Raw genomic sequence first — 24,398 nt, forward strand, 5'->3', positions numbered from 1 at the left:
ACATCTCCTGCACCACCACCCGAGTCTGGGATTATCCTACAATCACTGCCTCTCAGCACTACATTATGTTTTAACTGGCATCTTCTTTTCTTCTACATACATAAGATATAAAGTTACACTGTCTTAGAAAACACAGGTTATTAGAAGGAATAGTTGTAATTTTCTACTTCAAAGTCAATAATTTCCTTGTTTTCCCAGCCACTCTCCCAACATAGATATATATGTTAAATGTTTAATTAGAAAAACTATCCAAACACAGGTCAATTTTATATAAAATATTTAATCTTTAAAACACAGGCTATTCATGTCACATAAATAGTTTCAATTTTAGGTTAGCTGCTTATGGCGAGCAGACGTAGCAAGTGTGACGAATAAGAATAATTTAGATACTGTCACTTATAGGAAAGTCTGAACTCTATGACTCACCATACTAAAATTTCAGAGACTTGAATACTATTTTGCTAAATTTCAAAACATTTCTTCACTTCCTCTAATGTTTTCTGTAGTTGTTACGTACTCAATATTCAAATGAAAGCAAAATATTTTTTTCTTTCAACAACAAAAATACCATCAAAAAATAAAATGGTCAGCTGAAAACTCATTTAATAGGCGTAAAGTGGAAGATTATCTTTCTTTAAAATATCTTACTGTTACCAAACAGCGTTTCCTGAATCATGTTTTTAAATGCAGGGTCACAAATCAGATAAAGGGAATGAGGTTAAACTGGCTTTTCATAACAATTCTTCCTATTTAAGATTCCAATTAAAAATGTACTAGAACAGTTGAAATTTTCAGTTGGCACACTCAGTTTCCCAGAGTCTGTTATCTCTTGGTGAGGAAGGAGATGCTGGTTATTTACCTTTGGTTCCTTTCCAGAAATGTAACTTTGTTTTTGTGTGAACATTAAAACAGTAAGACTTGACAACATTACAGTTATTCTTTCTTGGTTGATTTCAATAGAAGAAAAAATACTAAAATAACCTAATAGCACTGCTCTAATCTGAAAGAAATTACAGTAAATTTCACAAAATTGAAAGGAAGAGGGAAGGTTTTTCTCTCAAGTTACTAAATTAAATCTAGAACATATTTCTACTTAAGTTGACTTTTTCTTAAAATAAGTACATAACTTAAAAATACCATGTTTACCACCCTCTTTCTGTGAACTTTAATACATTTATTATTATTGTTACACATACTTGCTTCAAAATCCTGTCCTCCAAATAGAAACTGGGTCAGTATGGCAGTCAGAAAGAAAAGATCACTCTAAAATTCTCATTCAGCTATTATTTTCAAACACTTAAATGATTTTAAAAAAATGTTTTTTAGTACTTCCCAGAAGTAACAAAAGGAACTCAGTTCTCCCTTTCTTTCCTCTTACACCCCTAACAAGAGAAGGTAACAGTGAAAATTAACACAGCCAAAAGACAGGCAGAAAAGGATAGTGTGACAGGCAGAGGGAATGGACCTACAGACCTGACCAGGCAACTCCTAGAAACTGAGAGCTTCCTGCCTCAACACACAGCAGACTAACTTCACCCTCAGTCCTTGCGCTTACCTGTTAAGGCACTTACTCAACCCCTCCCCACCCTACCCACAGTTGTCATATAAAAACCACTATTTCATTTGAGTGAATTTCGCTGGGTAATGGTAAGCTGAAAAACAAAACAAAAATAATGTTGACCATTTTTTTTATATAAAACTGTTGCATCAAGAGAAAGGTTGTGTTTTATTTTCTGAAATGAGCACAAAGTACACCTTTCACAATAACACTGAAAGCAGGTGCAAAGACTGACAGTGACCTTTGACTAAAGGTAGCTTTGTAAAAAGAAAATACCAAATAAATCAGTGCCCTTTCTGATTGTTGTAAAACGGAGGGTGAGGGAAGGGGTTGGTTGTTACATAAAAGTTGGTCCAAACTTACAAAAAAAGCACAAGTGTGCATAGTTCAGAAGATCTGCAACAGGGCCATAAAACATTATGTCCCTAATGTTAGCATCCACTTAAAACTGCAAGAATACAAAATAAAATTGTTAACTAAAATCTGTGACGATGTACAATCAATAGAGCTAGTTTTAAGAACAGCATGAATTTAAGCAAAGTTTTTTTTTGTTTTGTTTTTTTGTTTTGTTTTTTCACTATTGTATGCAAGACCCTTTTCCACATAAAAATAAAGCTGTTGTTGAATTAATATTATTCAAGTCTCTTGGATTGCTGCCTGAAATTGCAGCTAGAAAAGTCTTTCCAGATAAAAATGATGTGCCTGAGGAAAAACAGATACTCAGTATGGTAACCCTCTGCCTCGACCTCTGCCAGCTGATGTGCTAATGTGTCCCCTGTATCCTTGTGAGTATCCAGGTCCTTGAGCAGGAGAAGTCCAGGTCTGTCCATGCATGAGGCTAGGGCCACCTGGATTTTCCTGTAAGTTACCACCATAGTTATAGTTGTGCATCTTTGCTGGCAAGGGATGAGTACTCTCTGGCCCTGCGGAAGGGTCGTTATTGTTTGTGAGAACTGCGATAGGACCATGGCTATATTCAAATCTATGGTCCTTGTCTCCACTAAACAACATGGGACCAGCATTGAGGTAAATGTCTCCATATCCAGCTACTGAACTGGGAAATGACTTGGAAAAGGCAGAAGTTTGAGGTGGACCACCAGTGTGAGATGAAGCAGTACTGTAGTTATCCAAAGACTGAATATCTGAGTTTCCAATGAAACTACGTGGTTCCAATGGTGCAGCCGCAGAACTACTTCCTAGACCATCGCTGCTAACATAAGGAGCGGCAGAGAAAGAAGATGCAAAGTTGTCCTTATAGTCTGAAGTGGGCACATACGTGTCCCCTGTGGGATAATCAATACCACCTTCTCTCTTGGGATCATCCTGGGGCTGATGCTGAGCAAGCAGCTGTAAGAGGGCTGCCTTTACTCCAGCATGTGGGTCAGTTAGTGAAGAACTAGTGGTAGGGACATGCTGGTTTTCTGTCCGATAATCCAGGTCATCCTCAGTGACTGGCGGTGGTTCAGGAGGCTCAGGAGGTCGCTGATCAGGAGGCAGAATCCGAGGCCGGTCTGGTTCTGGTGTCAACTCCAATATCCTCCTGTCTTGGTGCTGGATGAGGTCATCTTGCCCTAAATAAAACAAAACCAAGAGTCAAATACTACCATGGAAAACAAAATGCTCAAAATGATCACACATTCCATCTCTGACAAAATGCAAAAGGAGACCTCATGAGTGTTCACATTGCCCTACCACTTAAACCTAAGATCACTGAAGGAAAAAATACACTAGCTTTTCAGAGGTTCTCCATACACTTGTACTTAAAGCTTAAGGAGTAAATTGCTACTATACATACATTTATCCTTCTGTATCCAGAAAAGCGTTATTTTAGATTTACCTGTGGTATTCATAATAATATAGACAATTTGCTAAACAAATCTACTCAAGGAAGTAAATAGAATAGGAAGCCACCTGTCACCAGTGACCTGAGAATCCTTTGTCTTTACAGATGTCAGTGAACAGATAATGCTGTAGATAACAGCTCTTAGCCAATCACTCACCAGATCCCGGAGTGCTGGGTTCTGGAGGTGGCCTGAGCTGTAAAGGAGCTTCATGTCCAGATCCATTCTCCCTCTCCTCTAGCATGGCATCTTTCTGTTTTGACTGCTGAGCCTTTATTAACTGAGTCAAAAGAACTGCAAATGCACTCTGCACAGCAGCCTGGGCAGCATCAGTTTCCACTTTAGGCTGGATGGTCTGTGAAGGCTGAGCTCCTCCCAATGGCTTTGAAGACTCCTGCTGTGGTGTTGATGGATCTGTCTGTTTATCACCTGTTGCCAAAATTCCAGCAGGAAGGTTTATTTTATTTAGCTGCTGTTGCGTCTCAGAGTTTACCTTAATGTTCAACACTTGGACAAAATCAGCCATATTAACACTTGATTTAGACTGTAGTAGGTTTAGAAGAATTGCCAATTCACTGTGGTTTAACGGCTGTCCAGGGCCTGTTATTACTAAAGACAAAATGTATTAATTAGAACTGCCATAATTCATAGTTTTCCCCACCCCCACAATGTCTTTATTACACAGTATTAAAATTACATTTGAGGAAGAGTGTTTCAGAAACAATGTGAAAAGGGCACATTAGTCTATTCACTCCCATGACATCCAAACTCTTAACTACAACATACATCAAAACTACAATCTATTTTGGATAATTCACCTTTAGGAGTATATTTTTCACAAGAGAAACCAAGACTACCACCAGATCCCATGCACAGATTTAACCAGGAACTATCACTGTGTTGGTCAGAAATGAATGATGACAACTGCTCACAGTGTCACGTACTTTCTAAGCATTTTGTAGCCTTTATCGCTCACAACCACTTTTTAAGGGAGTATCTATTATTATCCTAAAAGAGTGGATAATTTGCCCAAGGTCCTAGATTCTGAAATTTAATTCTGAATGTAGTCTCCAAATTCTTTATTATGCTATCCACTTAAAAAAAAAATGAAGTTCACTATGCAAAGAACTTTGTAGGTATTAAAACTAACATTTTATAGACTCTGAAAAAAATCTATTTTTATTCAGATAACTTAAAAAAGTTAAGCCATTTGGATTAGAAAGACCTACAGAAACAGGCGTATTGCATTAACTCATTACCAACAGGACACACCTATTCTAGAACTGGGTTCTTGGAGAACAACTTGAAACTTCACTTTTTGAAAGCTGTCAACTAGTCAAGCATAGTGGCACACATCTTTAATCCCAGTCCTTAGGAGGCAGAGATGGGTGAATCTTTTTGAGTGTGAGGCTAGGACACCCAGGGCTATACAATGAGACCAGACAGATGACAGATAGATATGAATGAAATAACGGAGTATAAAATAGCCTTCTAAATAGCAGATTCCAATCTTCTAAAATAAAGTGACTTAGTAATAATGATCCATCAATGAGATAAAGAACTTCTAGTGCGGTTTTGGCTGTCTTCCTGTGTTTGTTACTCCTGAAGCAACCATAGTAATTAAATACTGAACTTCACTGACTAGTGTTAATGAAAGGTATATTTCTGACTCCTAAACTATAGTGTGAGTAGCCATGAAACTTTTGTGCTGGCACAAATAATATAGTAATGTCAAGTTTACCCAATAAACCTTGCCATTTATCTTTTTGCCATAATATGTTTTAACAGTAGAACAAATCATTCAACACAGAACATGAAGCAATGTGAAAAAACAAGCCACGGAAGCATTACTGACCAGGTGCTACATTTGAGTTGCTTTGAGATTTCAACTGTGCAGGTGGCAGCACACCCTGGGGCGTATTAGTTCTGCTGTCATCTAAGCCCAGAGACAGGTCCTTTCTGGGGGCTTTGATTGTGGAAAGATCATCAGTCATGCCCATCTGTTTCTGTCGTCTTCTTTTTTTACTCCATAATTCATGACAATCTTGCCACAAAGGAAGACTGAAAAAGATAGATGAATATTAAATCACAAATGCTATAACAAATGCTAATGTTACAATGTACCACTAAAGCTATTCCTCTCCCACAAACCATTCTAAAAAACTTTATACATACATCTAGTAAAATTCCATCATACTTCAGGGTTTTAAAATCAGTGATGGACTAATTATTTCTCTTTTAAAAATTTGTCCTAATTTTTATTTAAAAAGTTTATTCATGCATATGTGTTTGATGAAGTACATCTCACATACGCCCCTTCAAATTCCTCTTCCTGTATCTCCTAAACCTTTATTCCCTCCCAATTTCATGTATTCTGTCTCTCAAAACTCCCTAGGTTCACTTAGTGCTACCACTATGTGCACGGGGACAGGACTACCTACTGAATATGGTACATTCTAAAGGGGCCACATCCCTCAAGAAAAGGGTGACCCTCCCTTCCCAGCAGCCACTAATTGCCAGTATATTCTCAGCTGGGAGTGGCCTTCCTGGGATCTTGTCTGGCTTGATCCCAAGTGGGCCTTGTGAATACATTCATTGCTGTGCATTCATATGTACAAGTACCCTGTTGAAAAGATGAACTGCTTTTGTCCTCTGAATAATCAATACATAACTGTTCATCAAAATTATGAATATATATTAATAAAAGCTGGCTATTATCCTTGGTATAACCTTTAAAACCAGTTCTTACAGCACACTGTACACTGAACAGGATTTCTGAAAAAGGATGCAGAAACAATCTATTTGTAGAAGCCAGACATAAATAAAAAGAGTAAAGGCTAGAACATAAGATTCATATAAAACTTTTTAGTAAAATCTTTTCACTTTTTAGTAACATATTTATTACTGTTCCCAACTGCATTGGAAATAAACTGATTCTGTGAGTCTCAAGAATGGGTGATCAGGCACAGAGAGGCTCATTGCTCAGCAACTGTGTGATTAGTGACTACCAAAATCAGCTGATTCTACAATAACTTCATCCTAATATATAATTCTGTAACACTAAACACTAGAAAATAACTTTTTCTTAAAGACAAAAATACTTGATTTATAAATTTTTTTTTATCCCAGTAATAAAGCCCATGGAAACTTACTATTACTTTCCTCTAGCTTAAAGGTGAGAAAATTAAGGCTTGGAAAGGTTAATAAACTTGCCCAGAGTATCTAGATTCTTTTAAGCAATGCCATCTAGTGGTATGTACCTGCTGTTCTCAACTTGGATGTGTATCTCAAGAGGTACACAAGGACTTTCCCAAGAGTGTGCTGAGGTTTTATGGGGACTTCATTTCCATATGTACTCTGTTTAAAGACTCAACTAGAAGGATTTCCTGAATGCTCAAGTAAATAATTTTTTCACAATTACTTTCTCATAAAATAAAGGCATATGCAACTGAATGGTTGAATCTTAGCAATATAATATTAATAAAAATGTCATTTCCACAGGATTACAAAACAGCATGACACCTTTGTATAAAATGAAAAACAACTACATTTTTTAAATGTAATTTTTTATGAATACATACAGATGGTAACAGAAAATATATACAAGAATAAGGAAACGGGAATGATGGTTACCTCGGGAAGAAGAGGGCAAGGGAACACGTGGGTAGAAGGAGGGGTTATGATATGATTAAAGTCAGTTATTTTCAAGGTTTCTAGCTTTTGCTTGGTAGGCTCATGGCTGCTTATTAACATTTAAAATAACTAATTAAAGTAACTAAAATAAATAAAAGAGAGCCATGCATGGACCAATGATGAGTGACACAAGGATTATGATTAAACCAAGTCTATGCACCTGAGGTCCGAAAACAAAACAAAGGCATACCTCTCAGCCATCTTACTATGGTGCATTGCCTCAGCGTGTAAAAACCTCCTGGAGTAACAAACAAAGGGATAATTTGAAATATTGATACTGGGAAGCTTTAAGGCATCAAAAACCCTCCAAAAGACTTTCCTTTCTGGAAATGTGTCTGTGGTTTATGATGTGGGCTTTAGCCTCTGTTGGGATTCTGATTTCAAATATACTACAGTACTACAGATTAGGGTAAATGAAATCATTACACCTCCTCCACTCTAACAGCCAAGAAATACAATGTTCTTGTGGAAAAGCAAAGAAATCCAGATAAAGGATTTGTTTGTTCCCTTCCACAACTTAAAGATAAGAGAGTCATTATGAATTACCTTAACACTCATCTCTATGAAACATAAACATAATCTTATAATGATCTAAAATGGCACAGATTAAGGACACTGATTCTCTAAACAAATCAGGCATGTTCTCCAAATAACCAAAAGTGTGTGCTTTGAAGGTTCAAATGCTGGCTCAGCCACTTCTTAGCTGTCTTGTCAGGCAAGTAACTGGACTTCTGTATCTCAGTTTTCTTTTTTTGAAATGAGATTAACAATATTACCTATTTCCTAGGGATATAAATAAGATGTTAATGTGTAACAGGGCATCCTTGGACAGAGCCACTCACAAAGTATGCATGATATTTGTTTTTGTCTAAAAGTTTGTTTATTAAGTCATCATGAAATATTTATTCTTTTTATAGATGGTCATATTACTGTGTATTTCATGCATTTTATATTGCTAATGAGGTATAAGCTAGCAGCCATCTAATTTGCTTTTTAGTTTTATATATATATATATATATATATATATATGTATGTATGTATGTGCATGTAACTTTTTAAAGTTACAAAGACATTAGAAAAGCTGACAAAGCATCTACTACAAATCAGTGGATTTCTGATTTAGTACTTTTTATCATTTACTTGTTGAAAATAACTTTTTAACAATTAGATTACTATTGAAGGAAAAATAAAAAATGTTTGATATATACACTTCTCAAAGGAATACCATCACTACTTCATAGTTCCTCTTATATATCAAATAGAGGGTGTTAAACTTTTCACTTTAAAAACTAAATCAATGTCATTATAACCTTGTCCTGACAATTTTAGCGATGTATCTAAGAACATACATTCCGGAACAGTTTCAGAGAATACCCCTAAAGTGTACTGCAATATTCACTTACTTTTTAATAGAAAACTACAGTAAGGAATATTTTGATAAAAATTAAGTGAGTTATAGAGCCTTGTTTGACAGGAATTACAGAGTTTACAAAGGAAAAAAAAACCCTACAAGTATTTTAAGTCATAACAAAAACTGGTAGAACCAGTAAAAATAAAATAAAAAAAATTTAAAAAAATTAATGATTAATGTCTAATTAAGCCTACAGGTCACATGACTTCCTTAACTGTCAGAAGACCTACAGGAGAAAGACATTTCAAATGACCTCACTTTTTTTGTTTTTGTTTTTTAAATGTATGTGTTTTGCCCACAAATATGTCTCATCCAACATACGTGTGTTTGATGCCCACAGAAGTCAGAAGAGGGCATTGAATTCCCTTGAAATAGAGTTTTAGACAGTGGTGAACCACCATTTGGGTGCTGGAAACCAAACTCAGTTCCTATGCAACTAATGATCTTAACCACTGAGCAAACTGCTCCTGTCCCAATCTCACTTTTTGATTAAAACAAAAAACAAAAAACAAAAACCTTTCGATACGTAATGCAGAAGGAGTTCAAAACCAGTGAGTGCTTATTTGCAAGGGCACTCATTAAAACAAAAAATTTTAATTAATGTAAAATCATGTCTCAATCTACATTAAATAGGACTGATTCAGAAAAATGTAAATTACTACAGTTACTTACAGGGAAAGCTCAGCTCAATCACTTTTAGTAGATTGAATCTCTAACAAAATTCATTCGTTTCAGAACACTGAAATGTGTATACTAATATAGCACCAAATAGCCTATATTAATATTCATATATGATACATTATAAGAGATATTTTAAAACTGAAGTCTATTTATATACATATCCTTGTTTTAAAAAGTACAATAACACAATGTAATATTAGTTACATTAGAATAAAAATATAAGAAATAATGGAAATTCAAGGTAAAAACAGAAAAATGCCCCAAATGTTGAACATTTTCTAAGTGACCATACAAATTGAAAGGCAATTTAGACACCAATGGACACATTTACAAGAGTAATGTAACTACAATACTTAAAAAATGTTAATTATAAAGTTCATTATTACATCTTTTGCAACCTGTAAATTTGGTTTTAGAAGTTTAGCAACTGAAAATAAGCTTGATACAATCTTACTACAATTCTTTCATGTGGATTAAGTGATTCGAATTAGCACTGCCAATTATAGGGCAAAATCATATTATCTTCCTATTGGTGTACTCTATCAGGAAACGCTTGTTAACTTCTGGGTATTATTCTTGCACTGAAAAATATTAATGTAATCTTGATCATAGAACAGCAATCAAATTCAAATTATGGAATACTCTGCTGAACAGCTATTTCAGGCTCTCAAAAAATGCCTTTATTGGAAATGGAAATGAAGCTTAGTGGCAGCAGTTGCCTGAGCATATGTGAAGCCCTTGGTTTGATGTCCAATACCAAAAAGAGAAGTCAGTGTCATCAAAACCTTTTCTAAGAATGCGCAAAGAGTGAAGTTCAATGCGAAGTAAACACAGTATGTGAGTTCTGACAAATCATTCAATCCTGGCTCCCTAAACAGATTGTAAAAAAAAAAAAAAAAGTTATTGGACTACCACTAGGGAGACTTGAATAAGCACTATTCGTTATTGCGATGCTTCATGCTTTATAACAGTCGTATGTGTAACAAAGTTTCAGTTTCTGTATACTCATGCAACAACTTAATATTCAACTATTTCAGAAAGTTTATGAAGTAACAAAAGAAATGTGTCCACACAGCTATAATTATTGAATCTAGGTAAAGAATATGTGAATGCTCATTTTTCCTATTCTACTTTTCTGCAGGAGAAAAGGCAAAAGTTAACAACAACAACAACAACAAAAACCTTTGATAGGAGACTAGAATGAAGCCACTTAGAAGAGACTACTAATATATTCTAAATAAACAAAATAATAAATAAATACTAAACTACTAAACACTTGTTCGGCCATGTCTGATCTAGGTGCAGTGGTGCACACCTGTCATCCCAGCACTCAAAAGGCACAGACAGGAGGATCTTGAGTTCAAGGCCAGCCCGTATCACACAATCAAACTCCCTGAGTCAAAAACAAACAAACAAAAAAATCAAAAAACCTGAAACAACAACAACAACAACAAAAAACTATTGAATAACTTCTGCATGTCAGATGATAGTTACTTTTATCTTTCCAACTTCCCCATGGGCCATTTATATATAGTTCAATAAAATCTTAATGAAGTTTATCATGACAAGTCCTATGGAAATAAAATTCCATATAACTGATAAGTGGAAGAGCCAGGATTTGAACTCTAAAGCTCATGCTTATCCATTTAAAATACGTGAATTTTATTACACCAAAGTATTTTATTGGAGATAGATAGGTTTGCTTCTAATACTACTAATCACGTTAACAATTACTAAGGAAATAACTTCAAAATTTTAGATCCTATCATGGAGAGGCAAATGAACTATCTTCTTCCCAACTAATCCTAGACAAATTTTGGCAGCTCTAAGAAGATTCAAGAAACTAGCTATTCTAAATTCTCCAAACTATTTTCCCTCCATGATAAGAATCATTCCAAGCATGCTTTAACAATCTTTTAAATAGTAATAAGGATTTTCTATTGTGCAAGATATGTCACAGAATATTTTCAGAATTTTTGTTTCCTATTAAACTGAGGTCAATTTCAGAGCTGGCACCACCCTTTACCATATTTGTATTCTTGGGCAAGTTTTTTAACCTCTTTGAGCCTGCTTCCTCCTCTGTTAAGCAGTGGTAATAATAATAATACCTACCGTAGAGGGTTGTAAAGATTAAGCTTAGCATAGAACTCAAAGCTCTGGCTAAGGCAGCGCAGCGCGACTAGAAATTTAGGCCTGACAGACGTGTTCCACCATAGTGAGATTCTGACTCTTACAGGTGAAACATATCACTACCCTTCATCAGCTGATGAAATGGTAGAGGCTTTTTTGGCAGTTCTATGGTAGACTCAACAATACACAAGCGTTCTTGATGTGGTAATCATATAAGTTTCTGATGTTCTGCTAACTCTTTCAACTTAGGCATGGAATATCTACTGATCATGACAACTAAGTTAAAAGTTTTCAAAGCTGTCCAGATTCTGCAAATATGAAATCTAAAATAAAGAAAGTCACTTACTCTGGTGGAGGCATTTTGGAGGGTTCCACATCTCGTAGAAACTCACACTGAAGAGCCTGCTCAGCAGTGCAACGCTTACTGGGATCCAAGGCAAGCATGTAATCAAATAAGTCGAGTGCAGCTGCAGGAATACTAGCACCAGAGGATACAGTAAGTCAAGCACAGTCTTCACACAAGCTCTGTGCTTCTGTGAGCACTTATTTTAAATATAAGTATTTGGCATCAAATTTGAATAGTAATTTAAAATTATATTTTAAATACCAAATGCTTTACTCGGATTACCTATATCTTTAAAATCATTACTTAAGTAACTAATAAATCTTGTTATAGAACACTATAAACAAATAGGCAACTGTAGGTGATGACTATTTTAAAACTAATTTAGTAATCAGTTGAAGTATTAATGAAATACTGGTTATAATTGCAGTGTTCTGCTCAAGAATGTATCAATTTTCATTTCAAGAACTATCGTTATTTTTAGCAAACAATTACCTTTTATTACTCCATGGGCAATTTACTGTTATAAATTAAAAACTGACTAGCCTTCTAAAATAAAATAAAAACCTATGCTCAAGTCACATGAAAACTGTTTCAATAAAGTTTACAACACTACTATTAAAGTTTTTTTCATGTAAACAAATAAAGCCTAATGGCCAGTCACTGACTCTATGAGTCACTTCAAATGCAGCAAAGGGAAATGTGCAACACAACACACTAGAAGAAGAGCTGCAATAACTCCATCTCAGGTCAAAACAACATTTATGGAATTCTTAAGAAATGATTGTCTGAGCTGTGTGTGCTAGGGCACACTTACGATCTCAGCACTTGTGAGGCCATCAATACCAGGAATTCAAGGCCAACCTCAGCTACACAGAGAACTCAAGGCCAGTCTGTGAAACTCAGCTTTGAATTACAACAAAAGACAAAAAGAGAGAGAGAAGAGAGAGAGAGAGAGAAAAGAAAGAGAGCGAGAAAGAAAGAAAGAAAGAAAGAAAGAAAGAAAGAAAGAAAGAAAGAAAGAAAGAAAAAGAAGAAAGAAAACCAAAAAACTTAAACTTCAAAAAAGCTTCAAATAAGTATTCATTGCAATATGGATATTTAAGCATCCCTTTCTTACAAAACAAATTCTTCTCTTAATTTCCGCCGATATTGCTTCTTTGGTTTCATGGTGTTGAAATATGGCAGTTTGATTACATCAGGCCACACTGCAGGACATGGACTCCCACATATACGGCTAAACAACACACACACAAAAAAAGGAATTTTATCATTACAAATGACATACAAAAATTAATAGACACGATTGTTAAAAAAAATCAACTAGTTGTTAAGGACATGAAAGCCCTGATACGAGGTATCAGAAGTTTAAATATTTTAGTCTTCACAAATTAATTTGAAAAATCCCCAAATTTTCCACAGATATTTTCTGTTAAAAGATCTTCTTATTAAACAAAATCTTAAAACACAAGTGATATTTAAAATATGTGGCCTATGTGTTATAAATTAAGGAAATGGCTTAGTATCTGTCTCACTCTAGTTTGGGGTTGTTGGGATGGTGTCCTCTCATAACTTAAGGTAGATTGATGCAAACTTCCTACCCACTACTGCCTCTAGATGCAAACAAGAGCACTCAAAAGGTAGTAATCTTGAAATACACAGTTCTGCAGTTTCAGCAGAGTCCTGGTCACACATATTTATACATTTTAATTTCTCTAGTCTTTGACTATGCCTTGACATTCCTCAATAGTTTGGTATAAACATATAGGTAATCACATTGGGAAAAAAGCTTTAGCATATAAAAAAATCACATATTATAGCATTAATAAAATTGTCAGTAAGGCTTAACACGGTAAGAGAAAATGTGGGTCCATCACTGCAACTATTAATGCCTATTTCCTTGTCTCTTCTGCTTAAAATTCAAATTTCCAAACCTCTCAGGAAATGTTACCTCTTAAAGAATGGGCTCCGATAGGATCCCAAAAGGACACAACTACACGCACATGAGCCTCATTCCCAATCAATGCATTTCTTCCCACAGACTGTTCCTTCATTTATGGGACTGTATTTCTTCCTACATTCTAAGCAACTGTATCCTCATGACCATTTACCCAACAAGATCTTCTTTCTCAAAGGCTATGCAGAATGGGCAGTCCTTCATATGCTTTTTTTGTTTCTTTAGCACTTGATTCATCCTTTGTATTCTAACTGTATGCCTAGCTGTTTTTCTTGGCCCCAGAAACAATGATACACATTAATAATATAGAGTACACTAGAAGAGAAAAATGAAGGACACTTTCAGCTGCTGATATAAGAGAAAATTTAAGTGAGAGAAGAGTTGAAGATTTTTGGTTTTAATTCCAAACCATAGCCAGGGGGAGAGGGGGAGAATAAATGCATGTATTACAGGCAAAGAAAAAACAGGCAAAGGCATACAAATAGCAAAGAACAGACATATAACAGGAAAACTAAATAAAACAGTATAATTAGAATTTATGTAGTTCAAGGGAGGTGAGCTGAAAGAACAGACTCCGGATTATGTGATGGAGTTTTTAACCTGCCTTTTACTTTAGGTTTGAATCCCAGGTTTGGTATCAGTCTAAACATAAAAACTTAAGAATCTGTTCTTTTGTATAACAGTGATCAATTTTACTTCAAAGCTATGAAATGAATTAGCACCTGCCTTTGACAGCTACAATGAACATAAGCTAAAGAGTTTTAATTGTTTTATTATTACATGTGCTGTTGGAATATAAGTATTAAAAGTTACCAACCAATAGCACCATGCAAGACGTTAGAATCTTGATGTTCTAAACTTACTTTACATTTCCATCCTAAATATAATCTATTTCCCTCAGTTTTCAGTATTTTTCTGCATTAAGACCTTATGTTTCCTGTTAACAGCTTTCTTTTTTTCCTGTTTTGAATGTTATCACCCATTGCATCTTCTAAAGAGTAAATCTGGAAATATTTATATAGGAAAGGGTTGAAATTGAGGCTTTGTAGATAATACACAGAATGTAATGCAACACAGTGTTGCATACTTAGCAATTCTCAAACAGTGCTAAAATGCTGATGATGGCATAGTATATGGTAATTTTGATCTGTTTTTTTATAGGAGTGCTTTGAATTTACTCCACGGAAAAGCTAATGAATTCTGGTTTGAGAAAAACACAGAATACACATTGAAATATATTCATAAACATACACAAAAAATTCCCACATTTCTACAACAAAGAATCTATTCAATGAGCCAGATATGGTGGTACACCATGGGAGAAGAGGGAAGAACAGTGAGGTTGACAGGGGACTAGGGAGGGGAGTACAGTGTGATATAAAATGAATAAATTATAATTAATAAAAAATAAATTAATTTTAAATAAAAGAATTCAAAGCAATTAAAAGATATCTATGTATTCTCAAAGAATGTTAGGGAATCAAACTTTAAGCAACTTTTATAATACTTAATATGAGAATCAAACATGTTAATAGATGTTAACTAGAAAGTGCAATCTTCCTCCTTAGCATTTTAACAAGTCCGTCTTCAGATCAACACTTACGGATGCCTTTGATGTGCTTATCTAAATGGGATCAAACTGTGAAACTGCTCTTATGCTGCTTTTCTGCATCCTACCCACAGCCTGAAAGTTCCTTTTATCAACTCTAAGTATCACTGGACTGAGCTCTTCTACCCCTCTCACTCACTTATATACATAAAACCAATCAAGTACACATGTGCTTGGGGTCTTTACTTTGCTGAGCCTAATTTACATTACTACCCAAACATGACTTTCCATATATATAAATATATTCTCATAATTTCCCAAACCCTTATATTTTAGCAATTAGTTTTGTCTGTGCCCACCCAGAACCAGAAAATAGAAATATGGACTTTCTCTCCTTCAGACTCCACGCCATTCTTGGTATATAGTAAAGCCACACAAACATGACATCAACATTGTTCATGCTGGGCATAGTGGCACATCCTAGCATGTGGGAGGCAGTCACAAGCTTGAGGCCAACCTGCTCTACAAAGTGATTCAAAGGCTAGCTGGGTGAAACAGTAAAAACATGTCTCAAAAATTTAAAGAAAAAAAAAATTAGGTCAAATAACTGATTTGCTATCCTCTATATTACAGTCTATTGTCCTTGCTTTTTAGAGTTCTCATGTAATTCCACTGATTCACCTATATATTGTACCCAAGTAAATTGGTTACTGTAATTTGGTTTTAACAAGCTATGTTAAGTCTGGCGAGGTAGCACACACCTGTCAATCCCAGCACTTGGGAGGCAGAAAGTAACACAGAGGCAGAGACAGAGACAGAGACAGGCAGAGACAGGAAGACCTCCATGAGTTCAAGGCCAGCCTGGTCTTCGGAATGAGTTCAGGATAACCAAGGCTACACACACACACACAAATAACCCTATCTCGAAAAACTAAAAACAACAAAACAAAAACAAGCTATGTTAAGTTCTGCTTTTTTAAAAAAAAGTCCTTTCTGGACTTTTTTATGTTCTTATCGTCCGCCTATCCCCTTCATAGTTACTTTCACATTTATCCTTCCACAGATATAAAATGAAATGAAATAAAATAAAACAAAATAGTGAGAAAGCCCATGTGTGGAAACCCTGGTCAGGAATGCAAGGAAAGACAACAGGACCAGAGAGCTGGCTCAGCAGTTAAGTGCATGTACTGTTCCTACAGAAGATCAGGTATTTCAGGCGCACCCTGTTCTGACTCTTCAGCACTGCATGCACAAGATTTACACGCATATGTGCAAGGAAAACCCTCATCCCACTCGCCTTTAATCCCATAACTCCAGAGGCAGAGGCAGATCTCCAAGTTTGAGGCCAGCCGAGCCTATAAACCAAGTTCCAGGACAGCTAGAACAGAGAAACCCTGTCTTTAAAAACAAAACAAAAAAAAAACAAAGAACAAAAAAAAACAACAACAACAAAACCCACAACAAAACACAAACAAAAAAATTCCATTCATCCATATGTAATTTTTTGAAGTTTTAGTTGTTTTTTTTTTTTTCTTTCTTTCTTCAAGCGAGAGTCCTAGCATATATAACTCTGGCTGTCCTGAAACTCACTACATACATCAGACTGGCCTCAAACACAGAGATCTGTTTGCTTCTGCCTCCTGAGTTCAAAAAGTAAAGGAATGTGCCACTACTTCCAGTTGATAATTTTTTTTTGTAAATAAGATTACAACATGGACCTGGAGAGATAGCTCAACGGTTAAGAGCACATGCTGCTCTTGCAAGGGAACCCACAACTGATGGCTCACAACCACCTATAACTCTAGCGCTCATGTGCAAAAACCCACATACTAAAAATAAAAAAGCAAGCAACATTTAAGACAGGATAAACTGCCATTTTAAAAAGCCCTTTAAAGTTTAGCAATCAAAAATAAAATGTCTCTCCAAAATAGCTATTTTAATATTTAATTATGTGTATTATATGGATCTATATATACATTTGTGGAATCCAGAAGAGGGTATCATATCCCCTGGAATTGTAATTACAGGCAATTGTTATCTGTCTGATATGGGTGCTAGGAACCAAATTTAGGTCCTCTGCAAGAGCAACAAATGCTCTTAACAGCCATCTCTCCAGCCCACCGATGCAACTGTTTCCAAAATCAGTGTTCCAGGGGCAAATATGCTAGTGATTTTATTAGAGGCATGTCCTCCTACCCTACTGTACTTATTTGATACACATTTTCAAAAGGTAGTTTTCTTTATAAATTGTTACACTACAAATATATCTTGATACATTATGAGTCCTTTAATCTTATTATTTTAATCAACCTTTTTGTTTTGAGGCATTTTAGGTGACTTTCTGACATTTTTAACATACTATGTACATACATATACAATATTATATACGAATTATTTCCAAAAACCTATCTTGTCCTGATTCACGTTGCTAATACTACTGTGACTGACTTGTATGTCTAAAAACTAGTAAGCAGCAATACTAGAAGGCAATTTTTCTTTCCCTTCTTTTTCTAATATTTTACCATTAAACATTATTCTGGCTGTTACTGATACACATTTTTAAATATTATTTTATTTTTTGGTTTGAGACAGGGTTTTTCTGTGTAGCCCTGGCTGTCCTGGGCTCAACTTGTAGACCAGTTTGGCAATGAACTCACACAGATCTGCCTGCCTCTGCCTCCCTGACTACTGGGATCACAGGCGCCTAGCTTACCAATACACATTTTTACTGTGTTTAATACACCCTTATATTGGGCTGGACAGATAACTCAGAGGCTAAGAGCAATGGCTAATCTTCCAGGGGTTATCAGTTTAATTCCCAGCAACCAAATGGTGGCTCACAACCCCCTAAAATGGAATCTGATACCTTTTCTGGTGTATATGAAAGCAGAGCACTCTTGCTTTATACATAAAATTAATTAATTAATTAATTAAATATTCCCTTACATTAAAGAGCTTACATCCACAGCAAATGTGTATTTAAATCTATCAAACAGATTATTCAATTATTAAAATGGCAAATTACACTAAAAATATGTCTCTTAAAGCTTCCTTCTATTCTTGGGATGAACCTTATTTATTCTAATTAATGTTATAAATTTATTTTTAACTTTTTTCTATAAATTCTCTGAACACATGTACAATTTATATATGCAATATACATACAATATACAATATGTTTTATGGTAGTTTTTAATGAAAACGTGAATATTGTTTACTAAATCTCCCTTAGATCTGAATATAGAAAAAATTTCATACTGTCATTGTCAAATCTTCCTGTTTCGACATATTGTATAAAATGTTGTGGAAGTCTTGTTTCTTGCATGTACAGAATGATTAATTCAAAGCTCAATTTTTTTTCCTACTAATTACTTGAAAGACCCTGGATAAACTTACCTTTCTAAGCTTCAGCTTTTTTTAAAGATTTATTTATTTATTTATTATTTATGCAATATTCTGCCTGTATGTGTGCCTGCATGCCAGAAGAAGGCATCAGATCTCATTATCCCACATGGTGCTGGGAATTGATCTCAGGACCTTTGGAAGAACAGCTAGTGCTCCTAACCTCTGAGCCATCTCTTCAGCCCAAGGTTCAGCTTTTTAAATTGTAAATATAAAACACTGAGTTGTAAGAAATTTAACTGAAATAATTCGGGTAAAACTACTAAAGCAATGTTTCCCTTGAAGCCTAGCTGTAATATGTTAACTAAGTCCCACTAACATAAATCAGGACCAACAATTGGAAAAAAAAAAAAAAAAGGTTAGAGGGAATCACAACAAAAGAAAATATACAGATATACAGATACATAATTTAAGTATTTATTCTCTAACCTGCCAAGGCTTTTTCTTTGAAGAAGTTTCACTGAACAGAATTCCATGTTACTATCTTGTACATATAATACCCACAACACATCACTGACACTTAGTTTTGATCTCTTTAACTTTTTTGCATTTCTTTTAAATACAGATATTTGAAGCAGTTTCAATAATCCTTCTTTTGTTTTTATTTTTATTTCACTTATGAAATTACTTGCTCATTCCCAATTAGTGGGCAATGTTTTAAGATTTCCAAAAAGCACTGATCCTATGTTTAACTAAACTATGTAAATGAACTTAAACACTTAATATCCAACCCCCTCTTGAATTCACATTCCTTACCTGATTAGGACAAATATGTAACCTTACTAGAAAGTTCCAGGCTACTAAACCCATTGTTTTTACCTGTCATGTCATCAAGATACTATTCACTGAGGAGTGGAGAACATCAAAGTACATGACAGAAGGTTGGAAAACTGTTACATAATAGTGTAAGGACCACTACAACTAATTTTAGAAATATTGCCAAGAATTTACCCACTAACATGCAGGGAGTGACATTTTGATATTACTATTTTATAAGTTTGGGGCTTTCTAATGTGTGAGTTTGGGGTTATTTTGGCAGTTAAATGACCTCATAGTTTTTATTTTCTTCATATCTGAGATAATTTTTCTAAGTCTTCATTTCACTGTACTTTTCTCACTGTTAAGTTACATTAATTTACATAGTACATGTGTAAAAATCATCCCAAAATGAAATCTTGGGTTTATACATAAGGTTCCACATTTTTCTGTATTGTAGCTCATTAAGTGCTTTTTTATTCTCTTGGCTTTATTTTGCTGCTTCAGTTTGTCACCTGAATGATCACTTCATTGGTTTTCATTTTCTTACTTATACTATGAAGTCAGGATATGTTCTGAGTACTGGCTTGTTTAGCCAATTACTTGATGTGACCTCTTGGTACAATCAAAAGAGGTGGCAAAGTTATGTAAGGCTGCAAGCCAGTTAACACGGCATACTGTTGTACAGTAAACTTATTTTTAAGTACAAGTACACATGAGAATAACAATAAAATACTGTAAGTAGAGAAAGCAGTAACATAGTTTATTGCATTAATGAGTATTGTGTACTTAATGAGTGTGTGTGTACTAAGCTTGCAAACGACTACACAGTAGAATGGGTATTTAAAACTGTAAACCATCCATGTTAAAATAACTATGGCAGCACTAGTTGATAACAATTTTCAAGTCCACTGGATCAACAGTTTGTGGTTGACCAAAATGTCAATATATAGCACAAGACTGAATTGAAAGCTAAAACTTTCTCCTAAGCAAGGATTTAGCTGTGACATTTTTGTAGTTCATCTACTATTTCTGACTTTTGTATGTATGCCTCAGCAGGCATGCCCATTTGTTACGGCAGGCACCTACAGACAATAGCTTCCATTTCACCACATGTGTCTTCTAGTTCAAACTCACATCATTAGGATTTGTAGCAAAGAATCTTTACCCACTGAACCATCTCATTATCTCTACTGTTCTTTTTAAACTGCAGACTTCATTTTTTTTTTGCATTCTAACTTACTCTATTTTATTTAGAAAATATATTCTGCTATTTCATTCTTCAGAAATTATCAGTTCTGATGACTTCTTATATGTAGCGCTTTTATTATTACTGAAAAGTATACTTATTACTTGGGAGAGTATCCGTTCCTCTTGATTCTAGTTCACTTTTCTGTCCTATCAAAAAGGAAAGATAAATGCTTGCTATGTTCCTGGTAAACTTTAGCCTGCTGTGGTTTTACGTGTTCATCAAATTTCATGCTTTGGAAACTTAATCCCAAAGTCACATTAATGGAATTTGATAGGTGTAAATTCTGGGAGGTGGGAAAGTCAGGAGGACTCATTAATGAGTCCTGCAGGGCCATTTCTATATAAAAACTAGTCTCTTTGGTTAGCTTTGTCTGTTGCTTTCTGTGTCACCTTACAACTTTACAGAGTTTGGTATTAACAAAAAGGACTGCTATCCTCAGCTTTTCAACCTTGAACTGCCAGCCTTTAGAATCATGAGTTGAACAACTTTCATTCTGTATACATTAACTAATCTATGGTATTCAGAAAGCAACAAAAAGAAAATAGACTGATACACTCTTTGTGATTTTACTAAGAGTTCCATGTGTGGACAGGAATGGGAAAAGTCTAGGATATGTGCTTCCATTTTATGAGGCAACTGGCTGCCCTGGAGGTGAAACAGTGTTAGTTCTGGCTGGGGTACCTCTGACTGTAGACAGGCTCTCCCCAGGGAAAAGTGGCTCTAACACACTTTTCTGTGTGCTTGCTTGTTTGTTTGCTGTGTTCTATACCAAAATTTAAAAAAAAAAAAAAAAAAAGATAATCTGATCTAACCACTAGAAAGAACAATATTAAAGTTTGGGGGCCTTTTCTCAGGGGTAGGGGTCAAAGCATAGCCAAACTCTAATACTGTAAGGAAATTCCCCAAAGGCATATTTCCACTCAATGTGCTCTCTTTCTGGATAATATCCTTCAGATTTCTATCTAAGAGGAAGCTGGAATCCTTCTCTGTTTACTGTCTGTTGCTTTATATTTATTTTGTTCAGTTAGGAAAGAGAAATGCTATAAATCTGGATCTCCTTCCAAATTCTCTACCAAAACACCCTATTCTCTCTCATCTTGAAACTTTATAATGTTAAAAAATTTAGCCTCCCCAGTGCTGGGAGGCTAAGGCAGGAGAGTTTCTGAGAGCTCAAGGCCAATCGAGGCTACGGAGTAAGCTCACAGGCAGATTGTACTATAAAGTGAAATACCGTCTTGACAGGCAAAGGAAAAGAAAGAAGGAAAGAACAAAAGGAGAAAACAGAAAAAAGAATACTCTTAAAACGAAATATGAAAAGAAATTTATAAAGTTGTATATAATGCACATAACGTATATGAGTTAACATAAATGTGTATGTATAAGCTATCTCCTGAAGAACACACAAAAAATGGCATGTGCTGTTAAATATACACATATATTCTGCTGTGCAGATAGTACATACAGATAGTTTACATGTAAATTTTTCCTGTGTACAAAGAATTAATTCTTTCCTACCTCATAATATTCTTCCTTCTTAGTCCTATGAGAGACTAAGTAATTTAATCCATGTCACAAAAACAACAAAAGAAACAAAAGAAAAAACAAAAAACAACTTTAGGGTCCTTAATTTGATTGGAATGTGTATCAAAGGGACACACTCTAGTTTGTCCTCCACTTAGCAGTCACTAGAATTCAAGAGAACCGTGTTGCTCCCATGAAGAGACAAGCTTGAAGTGAGTTCAATACCCCGCGGATCATGACACTGTACATCCCAAATCTGTCACTAACAGCTTACCTTATTAGCTCTAGCTGTGCAAGTTCCTGGTTTGCTTGAAATATAGGCTTTTTAGTGAAGAGCTCACCAAGGATACATCTAATAGAAAAAAGTAGAGCCATGATTACCTAAATTTCCTCATTTTAATTCGCTCTCAAAACTTTTTAATACCATAAGCAATTGTGCCCATCTTACCCACAGCTCCACACATCAATAGCTGGTGTATATCGTTCTTCTCCCAAGAGCAGTTCAGGTGGACGATACCACAAAGTAATGACCTTGTTAGTATAGGGACGACTAAAAAAGAAACAAAAACAAAAATACACAGACAGCACTCTTTAAAGTTAGCATTTGTTGTAATAAGAGATTCAAAAATACTATTTTGGATAATCAAAGCAATCCCACAATCTTAATTAAATCTAAGGTATTTTAATACACAATCATAAAACACATAAGCAAGCAACAGACATTCCCTCAACATGTGAATATAAAAATAAGCAGTTAGCTATAGTTAGCTATTAACTGCAATTTGGTCAGAGAGTCAGTCATTCATCAACTCAACTGAGTAATGTCTTCCCTTTCCATAAAAACTTTTAAAAATGATTAATTCATGAAGGAATAGGTTGTTTTAACAAATCTGGCAAAGGATTAACAGATAACAAAATGTAGTTCAGATTCAGATTACCTAACAAACTGGCTGTTTTTGTTTTGGGTATGAGGATTGAATCCAAGATCTCTTATGTGCTAGGCAAGTACTTTACCAAATCCCTAACAAAAGTTTACTGTCTGTTAATAAGATAGGGTCTTGCTGTACAGACAAGGCTGGCATTGAACTCAGAGATATTCTTGCCTCTTCTGTGTGCTACGATTCAAGGTGGGCACCACCACAGTTGGCTCCTAGCAGAAAGTTTTAATTAAGGCTATCGGTGAAAATATTTAACGGGCTCCTAGCAGAAAGTTTTAATTAAGGCTAACAGTGAAAATATTTAACGAATGTGGATGCACTCTAGTTTGTCAAAGTAGATATTGACTACAAAAGTTAACTGTGGTCTAATCAACACAGAAGCACAAGCTACAGGTAAGGTGTGTTATCAGAAAACTACAAAGAGAAGCCTCACAGTACAAATTCAGCAGAAATCTTTGTTTTTATTTGTTTTGTTTTGCTTTGTTTTTCCAGAGAGGGTTTTTTTGTGTAGTCCTGGCTGTCCTGAAACTTACTCTGTAGACCAGGCTGGCCTTGAACTCAGAGATCCACCTATGACTCTCCCCAATGGCAGAAAGACATGTGCAACCTCCACCTGGCTTCAGTAAAGTATTTCTAAACATCAGACAGTAGTCACATTCTACATGATTCGTATGAATAAGGATGATCCTAAAAAATTGGGATCTGTGGCTAAAGGATAGACTTCAGAGTAATTACACCTTTAGATCAGTTATAAACCTCATTCTTTTAGATGTCTTCCAAAAAACAAGGACTACAAGGGCAGATAGAAAACTCCCCAGCAAGGCTGTATTCTAAGCCCATTCACTAACTTGAGAATAGCATTCATTTGGGGAGAAGAAAAAGTATATAATTTAACCCAGCAACTTTCTCTTAGCAACCATCGTCTGAGTTTCCAGAAAGCCCAAGATCCACCTGAACTGCTTGCTCTGCCCCAACGTGGCCAAAATTTCTCTAAATAATTTGAACACCAATATTTCCAAAGCCAAAAACTTCTGCTGACATCAATCAAACTGAAAGTTAATGAGTAAGAATCTAATTTTTTGTTGCTGTTTGATTTAGATTTATTGTCAGGTAAGGTCTCACTATCTAGCAGCCTTGGCTGGCCTGGGACTTGTTTTGTAGTCACAGTGGCCGTGAGTTTCCAGTGATTTTCCTACCGTTGACCCCAAAAACTGGGAGCCACTACCACATCTGGCTAAAATGCCTATGAAGCAAACAAAAACTGAGTATACTTTCATTAGAAACTTTCTTTGCCTACTTCCTGGCATCACTTATCTTCATATAATATAAAGTGTTTAAACCCTAGCTACACTAATAAAGATGGACT

General features: G+C 35.3%; 1 protein-coding gene across 4 annotated transcripts in view; it reads right to left on the reverse strand.

Moving 5' to 3' along the window:
* Positions 1-260: 260 nt before the first annotated feature.
* Positions 261-24,398, reverse strand: part of Cdk13 (cyclin dependent kinase 13) — an 89,673-nt gene continuing 65,535 nt past the window's right edge. Inside the window, exons 8-15 of one of the 4 annotated variants that reach the window (XM_060372762.1) lie at positions 22,543-22,644; positions 22,369-22,446; positions 12,778-12,894; positions 11,661-11,792; positions 7,283-7,330; positions 5,255-5,460; positions 3,559-3,828; positions 261-3,129 (exon numbers count right to left, since the gene is read on the reverse strand). In XM_060372762.1, the coding sequence (XP_060228745.1) occupies positions 2,279-3,129; positions 3,559-3,828; positions 5,255-5,460; positions 7,283-7,330; positions 11,661-11,792; positions 12,778-12,894; positions 22,369-22,446; positions 22,543-22,644 (1,804 nt within the window). In that variant the 3' untranslated portion in view covers positions 261-2,278. Of the gene's footprint in view, positions 3,130-3,558; positions 4,009-5,254; positions 5,461-7,282; positions 7,331-11,660; positions 11,793-12,777; positions 12,895-22,368; positions 22,447-22,542; positions 22,645-24,398 lie in introns of all 4 variants that reach the window. The other 3 variants (XM_060372761.1, XM_021631388.2, XM_021631382.2) reach the window with 3 other exon arrangements.

This window comes from Meriones unguiculatus, chromosome 19 (assembly GCF_030254825.1).
Source record: "Meriones unguiculatus strain TT.TT164.6M chromosome 19, Bangor_MerUng_6.1, whole genome shotgun sequence".
NCBI lineage: Eukaryota > Metazoa > Chordata > Mammalia > Rodentia > Muridae > Meriones > Meriones unguiculatus.